Raw genomic sequence first — 26,132 nt, 5'->3', positions numbered from 1 at the left:
TAAGAACGATGGGGCAAAGAAATCACCCTGTACATGAGCACACTCAAGTGACCATGAAATGTCACAAATAGGCAGCATTCAGAAAAGGCAACATCATAAAAAAGAGATGCATGCACTGGCAGCACTTTGTGGCATGCAACACAAGTAGCAAGATATAAGCAAAAAAAAAGAGAAACATTTACCATACTTTGTAGCGAAAATAGGAAAAAGTGTTGGGGAGCATGTTTGAACCAGCCAGGCATGCGGCTGAGCCATGGGAGGGAACTGGACAGCCAGATACTTTTTCAGGTCTGCACAGCCACCACAGGAGAAGAACATGCGCGCAGGTTGCTCTTTAATCTGGAACAGCGGCACGGTTTCCTCTCTGGCCACCAGATGTCGCCAGCAATCTACCAGCTCCGCGCACTTGTGACATGTTATCTGGTTACCATTGAATTTGTCCTCTCTTAAATGTTTCGGCCAAAAACCAGCAGTGCAGGACGTAATTTGGCATATCTACAAGGTTCCGGGAGAGAAGTTATAGACACACAACAGCAGTATTGCCAGACTGTGCATTTTTACCAAAATTTTTTCCTCTCTCTTGAGCACATCAGTATTCTCTATATTCCTGTAGCCTGTACACTCTTGTTAGCACCCCAGACACGTAAAAAGTTGGCCATTTTTCCTAGAGTCTACAGATATGGTGGTCCTCTATAAGAGCATAGATAAGCAAGGTGCCTCAAGGAGCTGTAATGTCGGCACAAAACCAAAATAAAGAGGTTGAAAATAAGCCATTTTGTCTATGGAAGAAGATGCCTGTGCTTAAAGGTTTATTTTCACTCTGCCCCTCTCTCTCAAAGGTGGTGGAGAAGCAGCGTCCGCAGCTCCTCCGCAACCAGCAGCAGCGCCTGCATCGCCACCACCCGCTGCTGCTGCTTCAGGAGGCGGCGAAGTGCGAACCATAAAGTGCCCACAGCTGGCAGAGTCGCTTAGTGAGGGGGACATTCGCTGGAGCAAAGGTGGGTCCTAAGTTCTGTTTCTGCTCGTGTCAACCAAATGTTTCGTCTTTTCTTTTTCGTCTCCCTCTTTCTGTCTCTCTTTTGCGGCACTTCTCATGGTTCATCTTACTCATTGTCATCATTTCAATTCCAGGCTGCCATGTTAAGCAGCAGTGAAGTTTAAATTTTTGGAAGCTCTAGTTGTCTGCGAACTTTTGATCATAGCTGTATGCTTTTTCACCGGAGTCGCTGACTTAGCAAGGAGATGCAATAAAACATGTGCACACATTAAGGCTGTTCTCGGGCAGTAACACTGAAATTATGGTGCAGATTTTGTCACTTCGTTGCTACAACTCACAATATTTTGTACTAAGCTACCTTTAATCACATTTTGGGACCACATTAGTGAGTTTTAGATTTGGGAGACCCTACCTGTTGTAGGGATAGGGGAGGTTACTGTTCTGCACATTCGTGCAGATGCCCTGCCATTCCCCTATCCCCCTAATCGATAAAGTCCCCCTATTCTAAAACTTGCTATTATCTGGGCCCAACAGCTAGGTGACTCAGGGCCGTCTCTATGGTGTTTGCATTTCTTTCTTCTACCCTGTACATTAAGCATTTTAATTGTGCTCACTTCTAATTTACGCTCATTTTAAATTTACTCACCCTTGAGGTTCAACATATGCCAAATAAGTTGTGTACCATTATATGTGAATAAAGCATTTGCAGAGGCATTGTGCTCAGTGCATGCACTGTCTCATGAAAAAAAAAATTTTTTTTTCATGAAAACTCCTGATTTACAGGGAAACTGTGAAAAAAGTTGTGTGGTAGATTTGTGAGATTAGTCGAAATTGGAAAGGATCAGGGCCTTGATAAAACGTTGTGGTACTATTAAAGCGGAAATAGTTTTATTAACCAAGGTTAACACGAGAAAGACTGATCGCCAACGTTAGTGTATTCACATCACTGTGAAGATTTCAACATCCACCCTGTCCTCTTCTTCAGGCGTTGGTGACACCGTGGCCGAAGATGAAGTGATCTGTGAAGTAGAAACCGACAAGGTATGGCATGGCACGTTGTCTGCTTCTGAGGTCTTACTTTGAATAGAAAGGAGGCTCAGAAGGTAAACCTGCTTTTGTGTCACCGCTCTGTCAGTCGCATTGTGTGCGCTCCAATCAGAGTGTCACGCTACAGTGGAGTTTCTATAATCCAAACTTACTTGCTGTGCTTTGGTGACCAGGTCCCACCAAAGTTGCTTTATTTGAATGGGTGTAGTATGCCACCCTTTAACAGTACAGCTCTGGCTCCCACTTCAGTGGATGGAAAATACAAAACTGCCAGTCCTCGTTCTTTCCTTAAATTGGCTCACGATAATTCAGGCTCAAAGGGTACCATACCAGAAAGTTTGTTCACATTGTGTGCAGTTCAATGTTTTTATACACTTGATGCTTATGGGACCAAGGCATCAGTTCAGGTAAACCGGCAGCCCAAATTAAGCGAGCCCAAATTAACGAGAGTTCACTGTACTTGTGCAGTCGTCCACGGAGCTGTCTAGAGTGCATCTGCGCTCCGCAGCATGCAGAGCGACGTCTAGCGGCAGTGCCTGGTTCGAGATAGAGCATGTCTGATGAGCATGACTCAAAGATGCGCAATCTCAAACCAGGCTCTGCCACTAGTTGTCGCTGTGTGCGCTGCGGAGCGCAGCTGGCACGGAGTTCGAGGGCTCTAGGCAGGTCTGTGGATGACTGTACTACAACCCGCCTACCCACCAGTGTCAGGTCCCCTCGTTCCCTTTTAACCCTCTACCCGTTTTAAACCTCTATCCAATATAGCATGGGTTCTCCGACTACATTTTGGGGAACCGTTGCAGCACTTTGTACCAATGCCAGGTGCTCTGGCGAGCCCCAGAGAGTCACTGAAAACAACAAAGCGCCAACTGCATAGGGCATATGTCCACTAGTCGTCTATAGCAAGTTGGTGCATATTGAAGGACAGCACTCGCATTGGGAGTACCTAAGCCCGGATGTAAAAGCTGTGAGGGTAGTGCACATCCACTGCACATAGGACCATGAAACAAAAAAAAGGTTGTGAGGCTTCGAGGTTTATCAGCTAGACTGAGGTCTCCCCGTCCGCACACTTTCCCACACTGGTGTCCTTCACATGCCGCAGTTCATGCACAGATCACACGCATGCCGCACTCGTATATGTCCGCCACTACCGCTTACCATGAACAACCACCACCCCAGCAACCACCACACACCATGAACATGTTTTCCCGCCGAACCTCACACTCCTGTGCCAACTCCGTACCATCCCACCGTCCCAACTCCTTCCTCTGATGGGGCCACTGACACTGGCCCTCACAAAATGAAGGCAATGAAGTCTGAAAGGGAGAACACTGCAGTTTCCGACGGCAAATGCTCTTCCATGATACGCTTTCATCTTTCAACTTTTGCCATTAGGTTTAGGAGTATTTAAAACTGAGGACCAGCGTCAAAACATGAATCAAATCATTTTTTGCGCTTTGAGACAGGGTAAGATGAGAAGAAGCAAGGTGCCAATTATGGTTGTTTTTGTAATTGAAAATACATGTTTATGATGCATTCTGCCACGTGCTTGCATTTCCCGCATTAAGAATGCCGCTTACTTCCCCTCACAGTCCTGGCATAGCCATCTGTGCTTCCCACATGTTGCGCTTCTGCAGTTTTACATATTTAGGATGCAGTGACTTGGTTAAAAAAGTATTTGCAAACCTTAACCACTGCTCATGCAAGCACCATGGATGGCATACAGCAGCTTCATTTCAGACAAGTTGTGCAAACCCTGACTCTTCGCTATGCGACTATGCAAGCTGGCACTCACATGTACGCAATGCAGTTACCATGTACCAGCCTGTGAGGAATGTCTCCTCCACCCCTTTTATTGGTCTTCTTTTTTTCTGGGGCTCAGCTTTATTCGAAGAAATTTTATCACCTCAGAGTTTCACAGTGTTCCTACATACAAAAATTAACCGATGCCTAAACAAATAAACCAGACAAGCAAGAGAGAGCTGATGCTGTCTTAATAAAATTTATGAGTCTACTGTTGCTGTTCACTGCATATACAACTGAAACTTTGTGTCAGAAATGAGAGAGAGCTAAGTGAAACTTTTTCTCACGGTCTATTCTTGTTCTTGCCTTTGCATCCATTCTTTATATGAGGTTATCATTTCTGGCAGTTCTTTTGACCAGGTTGCCGGTCTCCTTCCGTGTCAGGGTTGTTTGTCCACTTACTTGTATCTCATACCTGTAATGAAATGGTGAAATTGTGTAATGAAATGAAACATTTGTCTTTTCCAGACATCTGTGCCCATCCATGCGCCAGCTGGCGGAGTCATCCTCGAGATCCTGGCACCCGACGGAACTACAGTGCAGCCTGGCAAAGACATCTTTAGGTTGCAAATCGGAGGTGAGGCCATCTCACTCAGTCTGCCACTTTTTCTCCGCCAGTTGTCCATAGCTGAAACAGCAAACTGTTTGCATTATGGAACTTGTGATCTCTGCGGCATGTGTCCTTCATATGCCCTGTGTTGCTGCATCATCTGAAAACGCCATAGAAGATCTTGGTCAGGAGTTCTCAATCGGTTTAACCTCGAGGAACACCAATGGCTTTTTTTTAGACGTGCTTGAAAATCCTCCGTGTCTTGACTTTCCACTCCCTTTCTGCAAAAAATGCATGTGAAAAAGAGTCTGCAGGTGCTGGGCCCCTCAATGAATGGCCAAGTTCTACTAATGATGACTGGCTGAATAGGGAAATGTTTTGGTGCATGTAATTACATCGTTAATTGCAAAACAAAGTAGGTAAAAAGGGGGAGGGGGGAGTTGATGCGCATGCATGGATTTAGGTGCTTAGTTGTCGCCTCTTATCAAGTGCCACCAGGACTGCGCGTGCACATCATCCTTGGTTGCAGGACAGAGCTTAGGTTCCTTCGCACCATGCGCTGTCTGTGCCTACCTTTGGACTACGAAGATGTACAAGGGGCTGCTGAGAAGTTCCCGGCTTTGCGCAGAAAGAAAAGAGCCACAGTTTTTAAAGTGCACATTTATTCAACATATTACCCCCTCAGACTGATGCACTTGTTACATCGTTTTTTTTTCAGCTTTTCTATTCCGTTTTAAAAAAAAATTATGTGACAGGTAGTCAAACCAGCTTTGAGCAGCATGTTTGACGTCAGCAGTGTCATCGAAATGACGACCCTGGAGATGTTTCTTCAAGTTCGGAAAGAGGTGGTAGCCAGAAGGGGCCAGGTCAGGTGGATAGGGGGATGGTGGACCAATTGGGAACCCAGGGTCTTCAGTTTGATAGCCACAACTCTGGACGTGTGTTTAGGTGCATTGTCCTGCAACAAAAGGATTCCTTTGTTCAGCTTTCCCTGGCGTTTCATCTTAATTGCCTCTTTCAGCTTGTCGAGGAGGCTGGCGTAATACTCTCAGCTTATACTACAGCCCTGAGGCGTTTAGTCCACCAACAGAACATCATCTTTGTCTTAGAAAATGGACACCATGACTTTTTTAGCTGATTTCTGGGTGCGGAATTTCTTCGATCGCGGGGACCCACTGTGGCGCCATTCCTTTGACTTTTCCTTGGTTTCGGGATCATAAGTGTGGAGTTATGTTTCATCCTCAGTCACTAATATATGTATTTAAAAAGTCCTTTGTAGCATCAAAATGGGTCAGAACAATTCTGGATGTCTGAACTCGTGCCTCCTTCTGTTCACTTTTCAAACATTTCGGCACCCACTGCAGTGAAAGCTTCCGCACGTCTAGGATATTGGTAATAATAAAACCAACACGCTCCCTGGAGATGTTGCAGATATAAGAGGTTGTCTTTCTGTCTTAGTGGGTAGTACAGCATGCACTTCTGAAAAATTGTTCTGAAATAGCATCCTAGGTCGCAGCTACAAATCAGGGCAAGCGACACAACGCAGCCAGTCTGATTCATTGATCTTTTACCGGTCTCTTAACTTTCACCTGCCTAAGATTTTCTTGTTTTTTCGAGCATACTTTTCACCCAATACTCACCGTAGTTTTTAGTTCCAACTTGTAATCACCTCACAACTGTTCTAACCTGCTCCCTACATTGTTTTGCTCTCTCTCTTTCTTTTTGCAAGGCACAAAATGCCAAGAATCAACAACCAGCGGTCTATTATAGTTATAGTTTGAATAACTAGGGAAGAAAAGTGTAATCAGAGCCAGCCAAAGCTCAGTGATGAGCTGAGGAAATTCGCCACTATAACGCAGCTGCACCTGGCAAAAATTAGGAATCCTTGGGCAGAAATGGAAGAATCCTTTGGCCTGCAGTAGTCTCAACTCAGCTGATGGGGGGGGGGGGGTGACAGTGACGACATTCAGAGCTGTTGTTTGTGTAGTGGGAGGAAAAGGAAAGATGTGGAGGTTAGCCTGTCCTTTGTCCTGTTGGCTACCCAAACTAGGGGATTAGGGGGTGGGTGAAGGATGATGAAGACTCGGAACTTAAGAGAAGTGAGAAGTGGAATGCATTGATGCACATAAACTGATAATAAATAAGTTTCGTGTCTCCTAGGTGACATGGTAATGTGAAAAAATTTGGAGGACGCTTAAGACGAAGAGTGAGACACAACAGCCTGTTGCAGCGTTGCCAAGGAGTGCACAGGGGCATAATGGGTGGCCCCTTGAACAATTTAAGGAAAGGACGCCTGTCTCACATATCCCAGTGGACACCCAAACCTGGCTGTGAGAGAAGGAAATTGAAATTAAAATTGGTTTTAAGGAAAGGAAATGATGTCACAATTCAGGCTGGACACAGGGGACACATAAGGGAAGGAAAATTCCTTCCCTTACTGTGTGTGGTGCGGTTCAGGTGTCCACTGAGATGTGCCATTCATTTTTCCCTCAGGGCCAAAGAAGCCAGCGACACAGGCTTTTCTGCCACAAGGCTGTCCCATTAAAATGGGGAGCAGTCTCTCCCAGGCGTGGTTGTTGTTTGTCATGTGCAGCTTTGGCTCTGACACGCAGGTGTTTGCTCATTGTTTCCTGATTGCACTTTTGTTGGCAGGAGCTGGCGCTGCACCTGCTGCTGCTCGGCCAGCGGCTGCGCCGACACCGGTGGCTACTCCGCCTCCTCCTGCTGCATCATCAGGGCCAATACCAACAACGCCGCCACCCACACCAGCAATGCCCTCAGGTAGGGAGGCACACTGCACAGTGAGCAGTTCATGTGCAACTCTGGCTACACTGGGCATGCTATCACTCTAGATTCTAAAGGTGCAAATGATACTACTAAAGATGCAGAAATTTTAAACTTTGTCTTGTGGAGTTGGCAGCAGACTTGTCCAGCACTCCATCGGTGCACAGCAGATAACAGAAAGCAAAATTACACAGTGGCTGATAGTTTCCTGGCACCATGGTCGTGCCCACATGGCTTGTTGGTCTGTGTGACTCCACTCTGTTGTGAGAATTGCATCTAGAACCTAGCAGCTGCGGCAACACATTGCTTTGTCTGCAGAGCTGTGCGCAAGTTTGATACCCATCGACTGCACAGTGCTAGGACCACTTTGGAGAGAAAGCACTTGAGCAGAGGTTTTGTTAACTCACTAGCATGTTGCTGTGATAGGTCTAACTGCTCTTCTAACATCAGAGTCTCTCAAAGAGGCGCTCAACAGTTGGGGTGCATGCTGGTTAAGGAGAACACACTCACAGGGCACTGAAACGTTGCGATTGCATTGTCCTTGATCGACCTGTCAGGCTTTGCTGCAAAGCGAAGCAATTGACGTGCTTTTATGCTGATGATTAGGTTGTTTTGTCTATCCTATTTCGGGAGAAGGCTAAAGTTCGTGCAGGCAGGATACAAGACGTTGCTGGTTTGCTGCAAGTTGTAATCAACAGATGCTATGTGTGTCTCTACAGGACCAATGGCCTCCATCCCAGTGTCCAGTATTCAGGTACCTGGGCCAGCCGCACAAGCTGCTTCTGCCGCCGCCGGTGCTGCACCACTGATTGGTGCAAGAACCGAACAAAGGGTAAGTGGGCTATTTGTCTTCCGGCTTATGGTTTGATTCACTGCAAAAGATGTGGCCAGTGTCAAATGGCCTGCCCTGGAAAGCCAAAGTTCAGGTAGCCTAAATTACTCCAGACTCTAGAGCCCTGCCCTATAATGTCCCTCATTTCCTACAATGCTGGTTCGGCTTGTAAAAATCCGCAAATTGCATGTGAAAAAAAAGCATTCCTAGAACGGAGAATGTGGATGTCTGTCCTCTTCCGTTGTTTTGCAGTTGTATGCACTGGGAAACTGTGTTGCTTTCAGAGTTCTGCTGCAAGAGTGTAGACCCCTGCTTGTGCATTGAGACACCTCTCTCATTTGTTTGCTCTTTTTTCGTGCAGGTAAAAATAAACCGCATGCGGCAAAGAATCGCACAGCGACTGAAGGACGCACAAAATACATACGCCATGCTGACGACCTTCAATGAGGTCGACATGACGTGAGTGCAAACCCCATTTGTTGTGGGGAAAGGTTGGCAGTGCTAACAGAAATTTTTTGTTTGAGTTGCAGAAGGGTATGATCACTGCATCTTTCATTTTTTAATGAGTTCTGGAACTTCGAGTTGTGGAACTGCACATGTATATTCTGTAATTATTGTCACTTTCGAAATCATCTGGCAAAAATCTCAGCCTGCTTGTGAAACTGTACCACCAACCTAAAAACAACTGAATGTGTTGTCATAAAAATAGGTGCCTTTTTTTTTTTTCAGAATGAGGGACACGCAAATTACAAAGGTTGTTTAGAATAGGGATATTTTTTGGTACTTTGCTATTTTTGCTGAATTAAGGTTGCCAACAAATGGGGGTGCTGAGAATTGCAAGGTGCTTAATGCCGTGGTAATAGTTTGTTATGTTAGTTGAGGTTAGTCAAGGATCTGTTGGACAAAGCTATACTAAAACGAATATTTCATGTGCAGCAAAAGGCTAATGACATTCATACATCTTTCCTGTGCGACTCCATATCTGTGTACAGGCAGGTAGTAACCGGTTGTTTTCCTGATTAACTGTTGCTGCAACTGAAGTGCTTTTCTGTAAAAGAAAAGAAAAGTGCTTAGGATTAGGAGCATGGTATACATAGCTTTATAATCTTTTTTTTTTTACTGATACTTTCTTCACCTGAGGAACTTCCTGTTAGCTCAATGCTTTTAAGGGTAACTGACCATTTTAGGTTTGTATGTAATTCCTTTAAAAGAAATTATTCTGGTATCAAAGCATTGGGCATCGATTTTCTCTGGCAATCATTGAAAAAAAGACACACTGTAATGGTGTTTTTGAGGGTTGACAAATTATATTGTGGTATCATGATTATGGACCAACTCGCCATTGCTTGCTTGGCAGAGTATCTCTTCACTTGTGATTTCATTTGTGGCTGCATGTCCTGAAAAATGATGTGGAAAACTAATGTGGATTAATGACACATGTTATATTGCTAGTCATTTGCTCGTGCTTGCATTAGTAGAAAGTGCATATTCTTTAATGTTCTGATTCTGTGCCGTTAATAGCGCACCATGTCTGTACCTGGGCTGCACTGTGCTTTGTTAATCTTGTAGCTCAGCAGACAGTGCTGTTTCTACCGCAGTGTGTAAGCAGTGCATCAGTGCTCGTTTTGGCCGGTGAACACTTCGAATGGAATTCGAAAATTACTCACGTTTCAGTCAACTATACTGTGAATGGGGGGCTAACTGTGCTGAAGCTGATGTTATGCCTGTGGACTATGCGAAGTCAGTGAACGTTAAAAATCCCCAGGTGGTTGGAATTCACCTGGATCCGCCCTATACGGTGTTCCTTGACGTGGTAAAAAACAGCGCAGCGACGACGGACACGTACGAAGAAAGAAGACAGACAAGCGCTACGGACAAGCACTTGTCCGTCTTCTTTCTTCGTACGTGTTCATCGTCGCTGCACTGTTTTTTACCACGTCCGTGATGCACCAACTCGCTCAGTTGTCGGTTCTTCTGACGGTGTTCGTTGTAGCTCTCGTGCCATTATGGGACACCAAACCCCGCATGCTGTGTACCGTAGCATACTTCTATGTGCTCAGGAATAAAATTTCTGCCTATGCCACTGCTCCTGCTGCATGAGTACATCATCACTTGTGCTTGCAACTATATAACTTCTTTCTCGTAGCAGTGTTCGCTGAAAGCAATGTTGGTTCCTTCGCTTGGTGCAGGAGCGTCATTCAGATGCGCAGCAAGTACAAGGATGCATTTGCCAAGAAGCATGGTGTCAAGCTGGGCTTCATGTCTCCATTCGTCAAGGCCGCAGCATTTGCCCTGCAGGACCAGCCGGTGGTTAATGCTGGTGAGTGCTCTGTTAGCACTTCAACCAGTGTGTTTACGGAGACCTTCCCAGCTAGTGCATGCGAGGGAATAATTACAACTTTAAACAATGCAAAAAAATTACAGTTGTCACCCACCTGAACCCAGCTCGCGACTTAAAGGAAGACTTGTGAACCTTACTCAAATTGTCGTAGTCAAAGAAAAGTATTATTCTGCTAAGGGACTCAGATCCTGGGTTTTCACTACACTAGAGCAGTAACTCTATCGTTGTGCTTGGCTGGATCATGGCCTGCATCTTGGTTAGCTGACTTGTTAGAGCAACTGCTCATAGTAAAGCAGTGGTTCTGTGTTCAATTTCTTCCACTAGGGCAAATACATCTTGAACTATGATGAGCTTGGTAGGCTACATAGCTTTTGATTTCAGCTCTGCTGATGTAAATGTAAATTATTTTTATTTCTTTGTTGCTCATCATTTGAGTAGAAGAATTTTATGTGCAACCTCACCTTGCTAGTAATTGAGACTGGTAATATTTATACCAATCGGCTACTTAGTCCTCATGCAGTTTTATAGTAGTAAAAAATGGTCTTTATAGTGAGAAATAATACTTCGAATATGTGTGCCTGTAGTTTGATTGCAAATGGTATTCAGCTCCTTACTCAGTATACTGTTACAATTACTTTTTTTGCTTGTCTCGGTCCTTCATGAGGGTCTAGGTTGTGAAAGGGATTTGTTTTTCATCACCACACTGCAATCTGTTGTCTGTGGTTTACACGGTGAATATGTTTATTATTAGGTAGTCTCTTTCAGGTGATAATTGCATGCGCTCATCTTACATGCACACTTGCCTTCAGAAGTTGGTGGATTGAGAGTTCGGCGGGAAAAAAAAATCATTTCTTTGCATCCACCGCGCATTGCTTGAAATTTAATGTTTCACTATACTTTGCACACCCGCAGTTGCGCTGCTTATTCCAAGTTGCATTTAAACAAAGGCATTTGTGAGATTAGGTCATTTCACTAATGTTGTGTCGAGAGCACAACAAAAAATTACGACACTATAGACATCTGATGCAACAGTTCTGCAAAAGCAGTTGGAATTACCCTCAATGATTTACTTTAATAATAATAATAATAATTGGTTTTTTGAGAAAGGAAATGGCACAGTATCTGTCTCATATATCCGTTCAGGGATAAAGGAGGGAGTGAAAGAAGAAAGGAAGAAGGAGGTGCCGTAGGAAATAATTTCGACCACCTGGGTATCTTTAACCTGCACACTGACATCACACACCACACCGGCGCCTTAGCGTTTTGCCTCCATAAAAACGCAGCCACCGCGGTCGGGTTCGAACCCGGGTACACCGGCTCAGTAGCCGAGCGCCCTAACCACTGAGCCACCGCGGCGGGTTGATTGATTTACTTTGATGCTTTCACTTTTTTACTCTAAGCTGAGGCATCCCACACACAACGGATGTTTTTGTAGAGGGGTAAAGGTGGCCTGAGCCGTAGGTCAAGAATGGGGTTGGGCAGCCCGGCAGCTTCCTGGCTAGGAGGGTGGGGTGGGAAGGTGGCTATGGAGGGTGGACCTTCTGGAGGGCTGCCGCTTTCCTACCAGCTTTCCCACTGCGGCTTTCCCATGGCCTTTGAGTTTGATTTAATTTTCAGTTTTTAGTTCTATTGCTTCTTGCTCTTTTAATGGGTGGAGTCCTTGTCCACTGGGGAGGTGGGAGGTTGGGTGGTTGTCGGTGCTTGTTGAAGGTAGACTTAAATGGTTGGTTGTGGATGGCATTTCTGGTGGATCGAGGGTGTGACAGTGGGTGGGTGGCTAGGGGGTGGGTTTCAGGAGTGTGGAGGTGGAGGGTAGAGGCTGCTCAATTTGGCTAGAGGTTTCACTTCAACAGACAGCAGATTTTTAAGTGGGGAGGGGGTGGTGACGTACCACTGCTTCCGCAGTATATTGATACGGGAATAAAAGAAGAGGCGGAGAGCGAGCGCGAGCGGCGAGCGCGCGGCTCTAGCACGAGGGAGATAGAACGAGAAAGCTTGGCCGCCGCCGGTCGTGCTTCGCCGGCTCTCCTCCGTACTGCTGCTATATTTCTCTGGGCGGGCCCGTGGCCACCCCGTGGCATCCCACACCGTAACATTTTGGTGGCAGCGGTGGGATCATGCCGCTCACCCGCTCCCAGAATCAAGCACCCGACGTGCCAGACGACAGGAGTCCACCACTAGCCGATAGCGCCGACGACGCGGCGGCCGGCGCCGCTAGACCTAGGCGCTCGGAGAGGCTCGGCTCTTCGCAGCAGCCGGACGCCGGTGTTGAGCGCCTCCTGGATACAGTCACCCAACGGATGGACGCATGGGAGGCCCGTCTGACTGCCCAGGCTGGGGAGATGGAAGCTCTCCGGCGCGAACTCCGTCGCCTGGTGCCAGCCGAGCCGAGCACAGGTCAGGTGCCTTTGGGCGTCCCCGCTGCCGCTGTTTACGGCTCTGCCGTCGCTGGGCCTGCGGTCGTGGCTGCCAATGGCGTGCTCGGCGCGGGTGCGTCCTCGCCGCAGTGTTCGTTGGACATTGTGGAATTGCCCACATTTGACGGCACCATCTCGTGGGATGCTTACCGCATCTAGCTGGACGGTATTGCGGCGGCGAGAGGCTGGGACGAGCAAATGAAGGCATGGATGCTCGTTGCAAAACTGAGGGGCCGCGCCACCGAGCTGCTGCAGAACGTGCCGCCCGACCAGCTGGGCTCTTACACTGTTCTGGCGGGCCTCCTCGCCGACCACTATGGTGCCTCAGGTCAACCCCGTGTGCAGTACCACCGCCTGCGAGCCCACCGTCAAGAGCCCGGGGAGACGTACCAGGACCTCGCCGCCGCCATTGAGCGCCTGGCTCTGCAGTCGCTGCCGGGAGCGCCTCAGAACGCCGTGGCCCTGGTCGGCACCGAGGCGTTTGTCGACGCCATCCGACTCCCCGAGGTGCAGCGCTTGGTCCGCTCTGGCCGTCCTGATTCCGTCCGCGCCGCCATGGCGCTCGCCATCGAGGCGGAATTGACTTTGCTGGCCACGCGGGGGTCGCCACCATCTGCCGAGCGCAGCGTCCGGGTGCAGGCTCCTCGGTCCGCAGCCCCAACTGCGGCCTCTATCCGACGCCTGCGTAACGACGTCCGCATGACCTGCTTCCGCTGCGGCCTGCGGGGACACTACGCGAGGGACTGTGCCGGCCCTCCAACGTCGGGAATCGATTTGGCGGAACTCCGGGGGCACCGTTCCGCCGAATAAAGTCCGTCCCCACACTCCTTCGTTCTCCGCGTCCCCTCCTTTCGTCGGCTCCGATTACCACTGATGCTCCTTACGTGCTCGTCGACGTCGCCCTGCTTGACCGGCACGTAAAGGCCTTGGTTGACACTGGAGCGGCTGTCAATGTACTGCACAAATCGTTTGTTGCTAACGCGCCCCACCTGCTTCTGCCAGCCGCCAAAACCCGGCTCTTAGCTTTTAACGGCACCCCTGTGGAGCAAGTCGGACGTGTCGTCGTCAACCTGACAGCACTCGGAAATACCATCTCCACCGAGTTTGTTGTCGCAGACAGCCCTATTTGGCCAGTGGTCCTCGGGTACGGGTGGTGCCAGCAAGCCGGAGTCGTCCTTAATTTTACTAGAACCAAACCACGGGCGAGCCGAACTCTCTGTGGGCCGGGCTGGCTTAGCCGGGTTTCCAGCCTCGGTGTCGCCTTGTGGCAGTCCCTGGTGTCGGCGACCAAGCGTGCCTCAGCATCTCTGCGTGACCTCGCGACGAAGTGGCCGTGTCGAGTCAAGCCGTTCGACGTCACTACCGTGACTGTGGCGTCCGCCGTGACCCTGCCACCGGGTGCGGCAACGTGGGTGTATGCCAAGCTTGACAGTCCGGTCACAGCAGACGTGCTGTTCGAACCCATCTGGTGTTCAGCTCCAGCCCGTCAGATGACCTCCCCTCGAAGCCTTCTGCCTGTGCTCAAAGGAGAGGCCCACGTATTTATACTCAACATCAACAGCGTACCTCTCGCGCTGACTCCCGGCACGCAATTGGGTACAGCCTCAGTTTTGGACCCCGGGTCACCAGTGGCGTCTCTGCAACCTGAAGCCCCACCTCGCCACCCTCCAGCGCCGGCGATCCTATCATGGGAAGAATTTAACTTTGGACCCAGCCTGACCTGCGCGGAGCTCGCCTCTCTGAAGACCTTGCTGCTCGAGCATCGCAGTTGCCTTGCTCTCAGCACCGGTGAACTCGGGTGCACTTCCTGGGCTCAACACCGGATCAACACCGAAAACCGCGGGCCCGTTCATCACCAACCTCGCCGTGTAGCGCCAGCCGAACGGAGAGTCATCCAGCAGCACGTGTGCGACATGCTTGACCAGGGAATCATTGCCCTTCTTGTAGCCCTTGGTCCTCCCCTGTCGTCCTTGTGCGCAAGAAGGATGGAACACTCCGCTTCTGCGTTGACTATCGGAAGCTAAATGCTATTACTAATTGCGACGTGTACCCGCTGCCTCGCCTCGACGATGCGCTTGACCGCCTGAAGGGGGCCCGTTATTTTTCCACGCTAGATCTGCTCTCGGGCTACTGGCAGGTGCCTGTTCACCCCGATGATGCGGAAAAGACGGCTTTCTTGACTCCTGACGGCCTTTACCAGTTCAACCGTATGCCCTTCGGTCTCTCGAACGCTCCAGCCACCTTCCAGCGTCTCATGGACCGAGTCTTAGGCCATTTGAAGTGGACTATGGCGTTGGTCTACTTGGATGACGTAATTGTCTACGCGGCTACATTTGAAGAACACCAGAGACGCCTCAAACTCGTCCTCGAAGCCCTTACCTCTGCTGGGCTTCGCTTAAAACCAAAAAAATGTTTCTTCGGTTTCGCGGAGGTGACGTACTTGGGTCACGTTGTGAGCCGGCATGGCATCCGTCCCGACCCTGAAAAGCTAAAAGCGCTTACAGCTTACGAAGCTCACCACCGCCAAGGAGCTCAAAAGTTTCCTTGGATTTGCTTCGTATTTCCGTCGTTTCATTCCGGACTTTGCCAAGCGCAGCGCTCCATTGACCGCCCTGCTGAAGAAGAATGCACCGTGGAGTTGGACGCAGGCCCAACAGCTCGCGTTTCTTGACGTCAAGCACGCCCTCCTCGAGCCTCCTACATTGGTCCATTACGACGAATCGGCCCCCATCGTCCTCCACACGGATGCCAGCCAAGATGGGCTCGGCGCTGTCCTCCTGCAAGAAGACGAGTCTGGTGACCACAAAGTCCTAGCTTATGCCAGCCGCCAGCTTTCCGACGTTGAGCGCCGCCGCCACTCTTCAGAACTCGAGTGCCTCGCCGTTGTCTGGGCCGTCGAGAAATTCCGTCCCTACCTGTACGGCTGTCACTTCACCATAGTCACGGACAATAGCGCTCTCACTTGGCTGCAGTCCGCCAAACATTTGAATGCCAAGATTGCACGCTGGTCCCTGCAACTTCAAGAGTACAATTTCACAATAGTGCATCGGCGCGGCTCTGCCCATCAAGATGCCGATTTCCTTTCTCGCCATCCTTGTTCCGTGACGGCTTTGACGGACCTGAGGACTGCACAAACGCAAGATCCCGCCATTGCTGCCATAATCCACTCCCTTGGCACCGCCGCCGGCACAGGCCTCCGCCAACTACGCCGGGTCTATCGAATGAAGGACGACCTCTTGTGTCATGTGAAGCGGCTCCGTGGTCGACCACCCGTCTGGTTGCCAGTTGTGCCGGCAACACTGCGGCCGCAAATCTTGCGCGGCTTACACGACGCTCCTACGGCTGGTCACCTTGGTCGCGGCAAGACCTACGCACGAGTGTCGGAGCGGTTTTGGTGGCCTAATATGTCCAGAGATGTCAAGGAACACGTGGCGTCCTGCCAGACATGCCAATACAGAAAACCGTCCACAGGTGTAACCAAGCCACCCCCGCAGGCTTTTTTGCCACCAAGTTCACCTTTCGAGCTGGTTGGACTGGATCATTTGGGCCCGTTTCCGAAGACGCGTGCCGGCAACCGGTATGTTCTGGTTGCGATCGACTACTTCTCCAAGTGGGTCGAAGCACTGCCCGTTCCAGACACGTCGTCCGCTCATGCCGTCGCGTTTGTGGAACAGCATCTCGTTCTTCGGCACGGTGTTCCCCGGCGCCTCATCACGGACCGTGGGAGCTGCTTTATGTCCCATGAATTCGAGCGAGCCCTCCGCTCCTTCGGCATTGCGCATTCCACTACATCCGTCAATCATCCGCAGTGCAATGGCCTCGTGGAGCGTGTTAACCGTACCCTCACGGATATACTCGCATCCTACGTCGCTCCGTCCCACACAAACTGGGATCGTTTTGTTTCTGCTGCAGCTTTTGCAGTCAACACTGCAGCGCAAGAAACAACGCATGTGACGCCGTTCTCAGTCGTCTATGGCAGAACGCCCTCCATCCCTCTCGACGCGCAGTTGGGCCTTCCCCATCCTACTGCGTCACCAACTGAATCTGCTCAACGACTTCATTCCGCCCGCCTCGACGCCCAGCGCAACCTCCTCACGGCTCACGCGCGTGTGCAAGTGGCCAACGCGGCAGCACCACCACATCCCCCCTTCCGGCCCGGTGACTTGGTCCTCGTTCGCCGCACCATCCGTGCGACTGGCCGTGCCGCAAAGCTCTTGCCCCGATACCGCGGCCCTTACCGTGTCGTTGCCCGACTCAGCCCCGTGACATACCGCCTCGAAGACCTGCCAGAGCATCGACCATGCGGTGTGCACCACATTTTCCCAGAGCATGTTTCAAACATGAAGCGATATGTCTACGGCGCCTGCGGTGACTCCGACTTAGCTACCGGGTCCTCATCAGTGCCGTCGTCGCCTGCTGGCTCCATGCCTTCCCCACGCAATGCAGTCCCATAAACGGATCGCCGCTCAATATGCATAAAACTCCCTGAAGTTAGCCTAACCGGTGTGGGACCTTCTTCGGCGACTGCAGACACCTTCGCCCAGCTCACACACTTCGAATTCAACGAAGAGTGTGACCGTTTCCTATCTGCGAGCCCACATTGCATCGCCCCAGGAAACCCTGCATCAAAGCACGGCCTGACTTCTCCGCCGCCCCCCCCCCCCCCCCCCCCCCCCCCCCCCCCCCCCCCCCCGGTGGAAAGGTGATACGGGAATAAGAGGCGGAGAGGGAGCGCGCGGCTCTAGCACGAGGGAGATAGAATGAGAAAGCTTGGCCGCCGCCGGTCGTGCTTCGCCGGCTCTCCTCCGTACTGCTGCTATATTTCTCTGGGCGGGCCCGTGGCCACCCCGTGGCATCCCACACTGTAACAATATACACGTCTGTGGCAACCACCATTTGGAGACAACTCTGTAGCTCCCACCATCATGCCCTCTTCCCCATGGTCCGCCTTATTTGTTGACTTCATCGACCGGACCATTGTCGTGGATTTGCACCAGTCCCAGGTCATATTTTCTGCTGCCCAATTCCCATTCTCCAGCACTTACCTAATGGCACACAACTTGGAATTTTGTATCGTAGCTTCATCGCCTCATAGGCGGCGTCACTTTGAACAAGAACAGCACGGAGTGTTTGAAGCACGTGCAATGATTATGGTAGTGCAATAAAAGGTCAGTTTAATTCGCCGACACTACATGAACTGGTTCTCACAATGCTGCACTTCGCCATTCGTTTCGGTTGTCCAAAATGGCGTCGTCTGCACGATGCCATTAGTTTCGAAAAAGTGCAGACGTCGTGCAGGTCTAGTTCGGGAAAAGTTCAGGAAAACTATGCACCTCCTCAGTGCTCAGTGCCAAAATCGTGCAGATCATGCAGCTGCAGCCGCCATGGAAGCAGACGATGGCTTGCGCGGCGACGTCTTGCGTGTTGCAATCAACTTTGCAAAGACATTCAAGCTTTTCTGCTCATAAACGAGATCGGTGGCCCATTTAGGCCTAGCTCGTATGGAGAATCATTGGGGCCTTGTTAATTAGGTGTGAAGCTACTTGCAGTGATTCATGTGCTGCAGTGAACTGCGCACGTGCTGAGCCACCCCACACGGGTTGTCACAAACATTTTGCGTATGTCGGTAAATACTTCTGTGTCCGCATGCTGTGAGCTATTTCTCATGGACAGATACGCGTGGGCACAGTGCGAAAGTGCCCACCCACCGGCCATCTTGACCCGTTTCAGGACAAGACAAGTTTTTATATTATCCCTGCATCCCCTGTCCTTTCTCGCTGTAACTCCCCTTTGTTTCTTCCCCTCTCCCCATCTCCTGACTGTCCCTTTCATTCGAGTGGCCACAGCTCAGGTGCTTCTAGTTACAATAGCAGATGCTGCAGCAAGGAAAAAATCTTTTCCTTCCTTTTGTATTTTTATTTTTAGAAAAAAATTGTTGCTGATAGTGATGATTATAGTAATAATAAGAAGAAGAACAATCATTAGGGCTCCACCCGAGAAGGCGGCGACGGAGGTAGACGGACACATGGCCGTCTTGACAGACCTGTCACAGGAGTCTTTTCTGTAGATGAATTAGGTTATAATGGTACTCGACACCGGGTATGTAAACTGAAAGGTGAACACATTTATGCAGCATGATGCACATTTTTGTAGAAACCGCTTAACATGTCAATCGGTGTGCGCACACTTCAGCCGATTTCAGTAAAAGAGCATACCTGCATTTTGCGCCAGCTGCTGTGATATGCACATGCATGGAGGCTGGTTCATGGCAACACTTCACTGCAATGTGCTGTCTGAAAAATTATTCACGTGGTTTGGGATGTTAGCGGCTGTTGAGGTGGGCGGCACATAGATGGCTGCAATTTTCTGGCAACGCGAAATCTAGCCAGGCCTGCACTCGACGATTCGTTTTGGACACAAGTCAGTGCCAAGCTGCGCTTGAACTGCCAGAACTGGCACTGCACGCTCGCGACACCGCTGCTGAACATTACAGAACTGGCACAGCAGGTGTAGGCGAATCAAGCAAACTTAAAGAAAGGCAATGTGGCAAGTGGAAGGGATGCCACTGGAACTGGTACTGAGGTTGAAACTTGCATGTGGGTTTTTAACTTTAAGATAACATTCTAAATATAACTCGATTTTTTTCGTCTTTTACATATGAATTTGCGTCTTTTTTTTTTGCCATATATAAGCCTCACTATTGAATAAAATGCACAGACGAAAAATTAAGGAAAAAAAGGCAGACTTTACACACCGGAAAATACGATGATTTTAACTGTTGCTTTGTGCTCGTTTGTTGCTGTTAGTAATTTTATATGTGGCTTAGTGCTCTTGTAGTGCTGTTTATTTCCTTCGTTTTAATGCTTTCTTCTCTTTGTTCCAGTCATCGATGAGCAAGAAATTGTGTACCGTGACTACATTGACATCAGCGTGGCAGTTTCTACACCAAAGGTGTGTTGCTGCTGGGTGTGCTGTTACATTTCTGGTCTGTGGTTCACCACTGGTTGACCACTGCTTGTGAGCGTCGACATGATTGCAAAACAGGATAGTTTTTGCAAAATTTGCAAAGGTAGGACATGGGTTTTTTTTTTTTTTTCTAGGCCACCTAACGTTAAATGCAGTAGTAATTCGGTGGAAAACCCAGTATCAGCTTGACTTGGAAAATCCTGATTAGCCAAGAGTGTAGTGACATATAAAAGCAGTTTTTCTGAAAAGAAAAAGGTGGTCAAGTGGAATCGAACTACTGTCCTTTGGGTCTGGAGCTGGGGTCACCGCCTCTCCACCACTGAGAAAATTTCATTCACTGGGATGAATATAAGCCTTGTGCGAGCACCTCGCACTGCACAGTTGGCAGTTGACACTACAGAAACACTTAGTTAATTAGGGTCACTTATTAATATCACCACTTAATATGGGTGACATGTAATAAAGCAGTATGTGATGGCAACATGTCTGCAAAAGGGTGTGCCAGGGGCTTTAATGCTATCGCATCATCGTCGTCATCATCATTTACTGTGCCCTTAAAGATCCCGTCTGGGACATTACATAAGGGGGGAAAGACAGTGGTGTAAAGCGGTCATACAAAAGCATGTAGCTCATAAGGTGAACGTAAGTGTGTGCCCCCCCCCCCCCACCATTTTTTTATTATTTTTTTTTTCGTGTTGAGTTATGATCCTAGGTCTTCTCTAGCCTTTTTCAGTTTTTCCAGTGACTTTAAATGTTCTGGCACCTTGAGAGCCGACAAAAATTTTTTTGGTTACTTTGAAACATCTCAAAACAGCGATATGTTGTGTTCTGTCGTAGTGAAGCATAGGCTGCAGGTCTAGGCTTTGTGTACCGTGTACTGTGGAAGCGAATGCATTGAGCATTCTTATTTCTCTAAGAAAAGAATTGTGAATTCAAATTCTGCTTTTTTCCTTCTGCAAAACAGGGTGTTTAAACCTTTGGCATCTATGTACCCCTGCTGGCAACTGTCATGCTTGTTCGGCTCTATATTGCAGGGCCTGGTCGTTCCTGTTGTTCGCAACTGCGAACGGATGAACTACGCCGACATCGAGAAGGCCATCTTCGAGCTGGGCGAGAAGGCACGCACCGGAAGCCTAGCCATCGAGGACATGGACGGCGGCACCTTCACCATCAGCAATGGTGGCGTCTTTGGCTCCATGTTCGGCACACCCATCATCAACCCACCCCAGTCGGCCATCTTGGGCATGCACGCGATTTTCGAGCGGCCGGTGGCAATCAACGGAAAGGTTGGCTCCGCATTTCAATTCTTGCAGCCATTTCTGATGGTCAAGCCTGCTGTTAACCAGAATTGGCTTCTTCTGCTTACATGCATATTTACTTGCATGATGAACGCATCGCACAATCAAATCTAAGTGCTGAATAGCAGCCTACCGCAAGCAGCATTTGCTGGCATATGGAACCTGATTTAATATGGGACCTGATTTCGCTATGTGGTTTACCACGGTAAAGCGTCACAGGCACAGTTGAGCTAGGCATGTTTTTACTTTAACTGCCACGCTAGGCTTCCTCAGCTCAGATAAATGACCTTAAAGAACTATATCATGTATTCGTTCATAGATAGTCCACACCACGCAAAATTTCAGCTTTTAAGCATGTATAGTCTGCGGGCTATAGTCCGGAAAATACTGTACTGTAAATGAGTCCAAAGCATAATGTGTTGACATAACACAGTAAGCATAACATAACATGCCCCTGCGTGCCTTGTGACTTCCACAGTATTGCAGATTGTGGTTGAGATAAGAATAGATTTTGAGTGGTACATGCTTACAGGGCAGTTCTTTTTATTCAGTTACAGCTTTTACAAGTAAAGTAATGCACTGGCCTGTGTCTCTTGCTACTCAGATTGAGATCCGGCCCATGATGTACATCTGCCTGACCTACGACCACCGCCTGATCGACGGCAGGGAAGCCGTCACGTTCCTTAAGAAGGTCAAGGCTGCGGTCGAAGACCCTGCCGTGCTCATGCTTGACATCTAGCGCCGGAATTGAGCCCCTTGACACACCCCATCCTGACGCGCCTGGATAAAGTTTTATGCGTAAGTATCATTAGAAGAGCGGACATGTCACTTGCTTGTTACTATCATTTATCTAGCTAGCATACCACGAGTTGACCGTACTGACGTTCTTTTGTTTTTTTTACAGGAGATGCCTATATACATGCCCCATGGATAATGCTTGAAGGACGTTCCTCCAAGTCTCTACGATTTTTTATTTAGCTCTTTGCTACCAGGTTTCAAGGAAAACATGGAAGCTAGGTGTAGGATTCAGTGGGCACCGCCAACATGCAGAATGAAATAGCAGCCCTGGTGCCGCGTCTGTGTCGGTGTACAGGCCAGTGTTATAACAAAGCAGCCTTCTTAACATGGCGGGGCGTTTAACACGCAAGGAGATGGCAGAGTCTGTTCATATGCTTGCCAGTTGCTTTACTAGAATATTTTCGAAGGCAGTGTGAAAGAGCTGGGAGGAACTGTTTTTGTTTGTTTTTATCTTCTATCAAGATCACACTTTCTAGGTCAGTATAATGGCCATGATTCATTAAAACCATGTTACAAAGCGTTAATGTTGTATGCCGAGCTTGTGTCCGAAGTTTTTCTTTGCAGGATGGGGTGAACTTTCGGAATTGAGATGTGCAGTTGTGTCTTTATGCCAGTGGGATTCCCCACATCACCAGGGGTGAATTGTAGAGGGATCTCATTGATTGTGGCCATGCCAACTTGAAGTGTTTATTCATCGTTCACGTGCAAGGATCGTCGAGGTCGTGCATTTAGGTGTGGGAGCACTAAAGTAAATATCGTTTATTATGAACTGTAGAGCTCACAGACTTGTTCGGTATGTTCAGTAGAGAGGTGTAGTAAAAGTTACGTATGGCAAGTTTTTGTTAATTGCTTGTTACGCACAGATTTATAGGGAGAAAAACTGCAAAATAAAATACACTCGCCAATTTCCACTGGAAACATCCATTGTGATCCATGTGGCATTCAACAGAATAAATTTTGCAAATTGCTGTAATGTGCAGATTGCTCCCTGTAGGCTCTCATGATGAGATCCCATTTTGTAAAATTGCTTCATGTGTGCAGATTTGTGTATAATTGTGCTTAAAAGAAAGTCAAAATTGAAGCAAGGCACTCGTAATGACCGTGGTCAGGGGCAAGTTGGGTTTCATAACCTCTTTCAGATTATCAAGCATGCAACATAAAGAAAGTAGCAAGTTATGGTTCCGAATGTTTAACTGCAAATCACTATGTTTAGTTGATTTCAGAGCTTGTGTACCACACTTAGTTTTTTAATGTGCATTCAGATTCAATCATGGCAAGAGAACTGCCTTTGACATGACCATTCATATTCTCCACCCTCTAATGTACTTCAGGCATTCTGTGGGAACTCTGATTGGCAAGTTTAAAACATTTTTTTTTTTTCGACTCCAGGCATCTGTTTGGCATAATCGGGCCTTGTTGGTTTGGCGGGAAGTGTACTTGAATGAAGCCCATATACGTACTTGAGCCGACATGTCCAAAGTGAGAGGACTTTGGTAACAACAGTTGCAAAACACTTCCTGGGGCTATTTATTCAAAAATCAGGGCCTTGATTGGTCCGAAATCGAGATGTTAACTGTCACACCACCGTCACGGTGAGTCTCTGTGTGCCTTGTGACTTCCATAGCATTGCACATTGTGGTTGAGATAGGAATAGATTTCGAGTGGTACATGCATATAGAGCAGTTCTTTTTATTCAGTAACAGCTTTTACAAGTAGAGCAATACACCGGCCTGTGTGTCTTGCTATTCAGAATGAGATCCGGCCCATGATGTACATCTGCCTGATTGTGAATAAATAGCCCCAGGAAGTGCTTTGCAACTGTTGTTAACAAAGTCCTCTCACTTTTGACATGTCGGCTCAAGTACATATATGGGCTTCATTAGAGTACACTTCCCGCCAAACCAACAAGGCCCCGTTATGCCAAACAGGTGCCTGCAGTAGGAAAAAAAAATGCTTTAAACTTGCCAATCAGAGTTTCCACAGAATGTCTGAAGTACATTAGAGGGTGGAGAATGTGAATGGTCATGTCAAAGGCAGTTCTCTTGCCATCACTGAATCTGAACGCACATTAAAAAACTTAAGTGTGGTACACAAGCTCTGAAATCAACTAAACATAGTGATTTGCAGTTAAACATTTGGAACCACAACTTCCTACTTTCTTCATGTTGTATGTTTGATGATCTGAAAGAGGTTATGAAACCCAACCTGCCCCTCACCACGGCCATTACGAGTGCCTTGCTTCAATTTTGACTTTCTTTTAAGCACAATTGTACACAAATCTGCACAAAAATCGTAGAGAGTTTCGTAACACGTGTGGTCAGTGAAAAATGATAGCGAAGATGCATCATGTGCATCGCATGATCCATCCGTGGTGTTGTTGCCAATTATCTGTATTTTTGCACCTCGTCAAGTTTTAAAAGTCTGCCCTGACACAATGGTCGCAGAATTCAAAAAGTGTGTTATACATGTTATTCTGCAGCGTGCAACATAATCGAAATTCAGTTTGATGTCTTTTTGAGCTTGATGAATCACTGAAACTTGATGTTGACGAATAGTAATTTCACTAAGGTCCACCAGGCAGCATTTCATTCTGGGCCAGAAACCCGCTTTAACGCAGCCGCCGCGGTCGGGGTTTGATCCGGAGTTCCCGGGTTCGAACCCGATCTCGGCGGCTGCGTTTTTATGGAGGAAAAACGCTAAGGCACCCGTGTGCTGTGCGATGTCAGTTAAAGATCCCCAGGGGGTCGAAATTATTCCGGAGCCCTCCACTACGGCACCTCTTCTTCCTTTCTTCTTTCACTCCCTCCTTTATCCCTTCCTTTGGTGCGGTTCAGGTGTCCAAAGATATTTGAGACAGATACTGCGCCATTTCCTTTCCCCCCAAAAACCAATTATTATTATTATTGACGAGCGTGAGAGAAATAAATTTCGCTGAGAGAAATAAATTCTATTTTACAATGAGGTGAAACGGCATGGTTGGAATTAGCACTGCCAATCATGGAAACTTCTGGACACTACTGTCAGAAGCATACAGTACGATTCCATAAAAAGGCTACACAGGTCTGAAACGTCTGGACGCTTTCATCAGCGAAATTCTCCGCTTGTCCTCTTCGAACTTTTTGTGCAGCTCGGCAGTCCGCTCCATCTTGGACTCTCGAACCAGGAACGTGTAGAAATTAGGCAGTTCCTTCTGAGCGTGCTTCTTTTTCTCAGCGCTGGCGATCTTCTGGTTCACGGCGTCATTCCGAGGAATGACCGGCCGTTTGCCATACTTGGTGACCGTGATCCAGCCTTCTTTGTCGGGAACGCCTTCCATGGCCTTGGCCCGCTCTTTTTCTTCCTCCAGTCTCGCGTCGTAGTCTTCCATGTACGCGTCGACTTCTTTCAGCACTTCCTCGGCGTTCACAAAACGCGACTGGTATTCTTCGTTGCACCACTTAGCCATGCCCACAACGTCATCACTGCCTTCGTGAAACAGCACACGTGATTCGGATACTGACAAAGTAAGGGCCTTATGCACAGATGCCTCCTTCTGAAACACTAACGCGACTTCAAAGCCGGTCACTGAAGGTGCGCTTGGAAAGAAGGAAGGCGTGTTTCCCGGGGGCTTGCCGGACGATGGAGTCTTTTCCAACCACACTCTGGCCACCTTGCCGCAGTTGCCAAAGACACGCTTCAAGCAGTCTTCATTGCAGTACGGCGACAAGTTCGCGACGAACAGGGTCCTCTTTGATGGTTTGTGCCCACTCTTTGAAGAGCAAAACATGGGTTGAACTACTCCCGTTAGAGAATTTCAGTGGCAGTGCATGGAACGTGTCTTCCCTGGACACAGCCATGCTGTCATTGGATCTCCATGTCTCCAGCCCAAGGAATCGTTTTCCGAAGCACGAAGTAGAACTGTTTTAAAACAGCAAACCGAAACTGAAACTCAGTTCATGGCCAGGGACGATGCTGCAGTTGGCGTAGCGATGATGTCACATATATTATTGAAAAACATTCATATGCGCATTGAATGGCTGCCGTATTGTTGTCGTATTGTTCGGAGAGTCGTAACTAAGGGCTCAAACTGAGGAAGTTTTAGTGGGCAGGGGAGGGGGCGGGGGGGGGGGGGGGGGGGGGGGGGGGGGGGGGGCAGGTGTTTAAAAGGCAACTGCGGAGGTTTCTCCAACAATTAGAGTTATCATATCACATTCGTTGGAACCCTATGTCTCCAGGCCAAGTAATCGTTTTCCGAAGCTCAAAGTAGAAGTGTTTTAAAACAACCAACTCAGTTCATGGCCAGGGACGATGCTCCAGTTG

The 26,132-nt window shown here is 48.5% G+C and overlaps 1 protein-coding gene and 1 pseudogene across 1 annotated transcript in view; one reads left to right on the top strand and one right to left on the bottom strand.

The window, feature by feature from the left end:
- Positions 1 to 22,806, top strand: part of LOC144133296 (dihydrolipoyllysine-residue succinyltransferase component of 2-oxoglutarate dehydrogenase complex, mitochondrial) — a 49,785-nt gene extending 26,979 nt beyond the window's left edge. The window contains exons 8-18 of the mRNA XM_077666281.1: positions 840 to 998; positions 1,983 to 2,038; positions 4,316 to 4,424; positions 7,050 to 7,178; positions 7,901 to 8,013; positions 8,375 to 8,472; positions 10,203 to 10,333; positions 19,655 to 19,722; positions 20,772 to 21,023; positions 21,640 to 21,833; positions 21,940 to 22,806. Coding sequence (XP_077522407.1) covers positions 840 to 998; positions 1,983 to 2,038; positions 4,316 to 4,424; positions 7,050 to 7,178; positions 7,901 to 8,013; positions 8,375 to 8,472; positions 10,203 to 10,333; positions 19,655 to 19,722; positions 20,772 to 21,023; positions 21,640 to 21,774 — 1,250 coding nt within the window. The 3' untranslated portion in view covers positions 21,775 to 21,833; positions 21,940 to 22,806. The remainder of the gene's footprint in view (positions 1 to 839; positions 999 to 1,982; positions 2,039 to 4,315; positions 4,425 to 7,049; positions 7,179 to 7,900; positions 8,014 to 8,374; positions 8,473 to 10,202; positions 10,334 to 19,654; positions 19,723 to 20,771; positions 21,024 to 21,639; positions 21,834 to 21,939) is intronic.
- Positions 22,807 to 24,568: 1,762 nt separating this feature from the next.
- Positions 24,569 to 25,716, bottom strand: LOC144135457 (ribosomal RNA-processing protein 7 homolog A pseudogene; annotated as a pseudogene).
- Positions 25,717 to 26,132: the final 416 nt, after the last annotated feature.

This window comes from Amblyomma americanum, chromosome 5 (assembly GCF_052857255.1).
Source record: "Amblyomma americanum isolate KBUSLIRL-KWMA chromosome 5, ASM5285725v1, whole genome shotgun sequence".
Lineage (NCBI taxonomy): Eukaryota > Metazoa > Arthropoda > Arachnida > Ixodida > Ixodidae > Amblyomma > Amblyomma americanum.
This window is presented reverse-complemented; position numbering and strand designations above follow the sequence as displayed.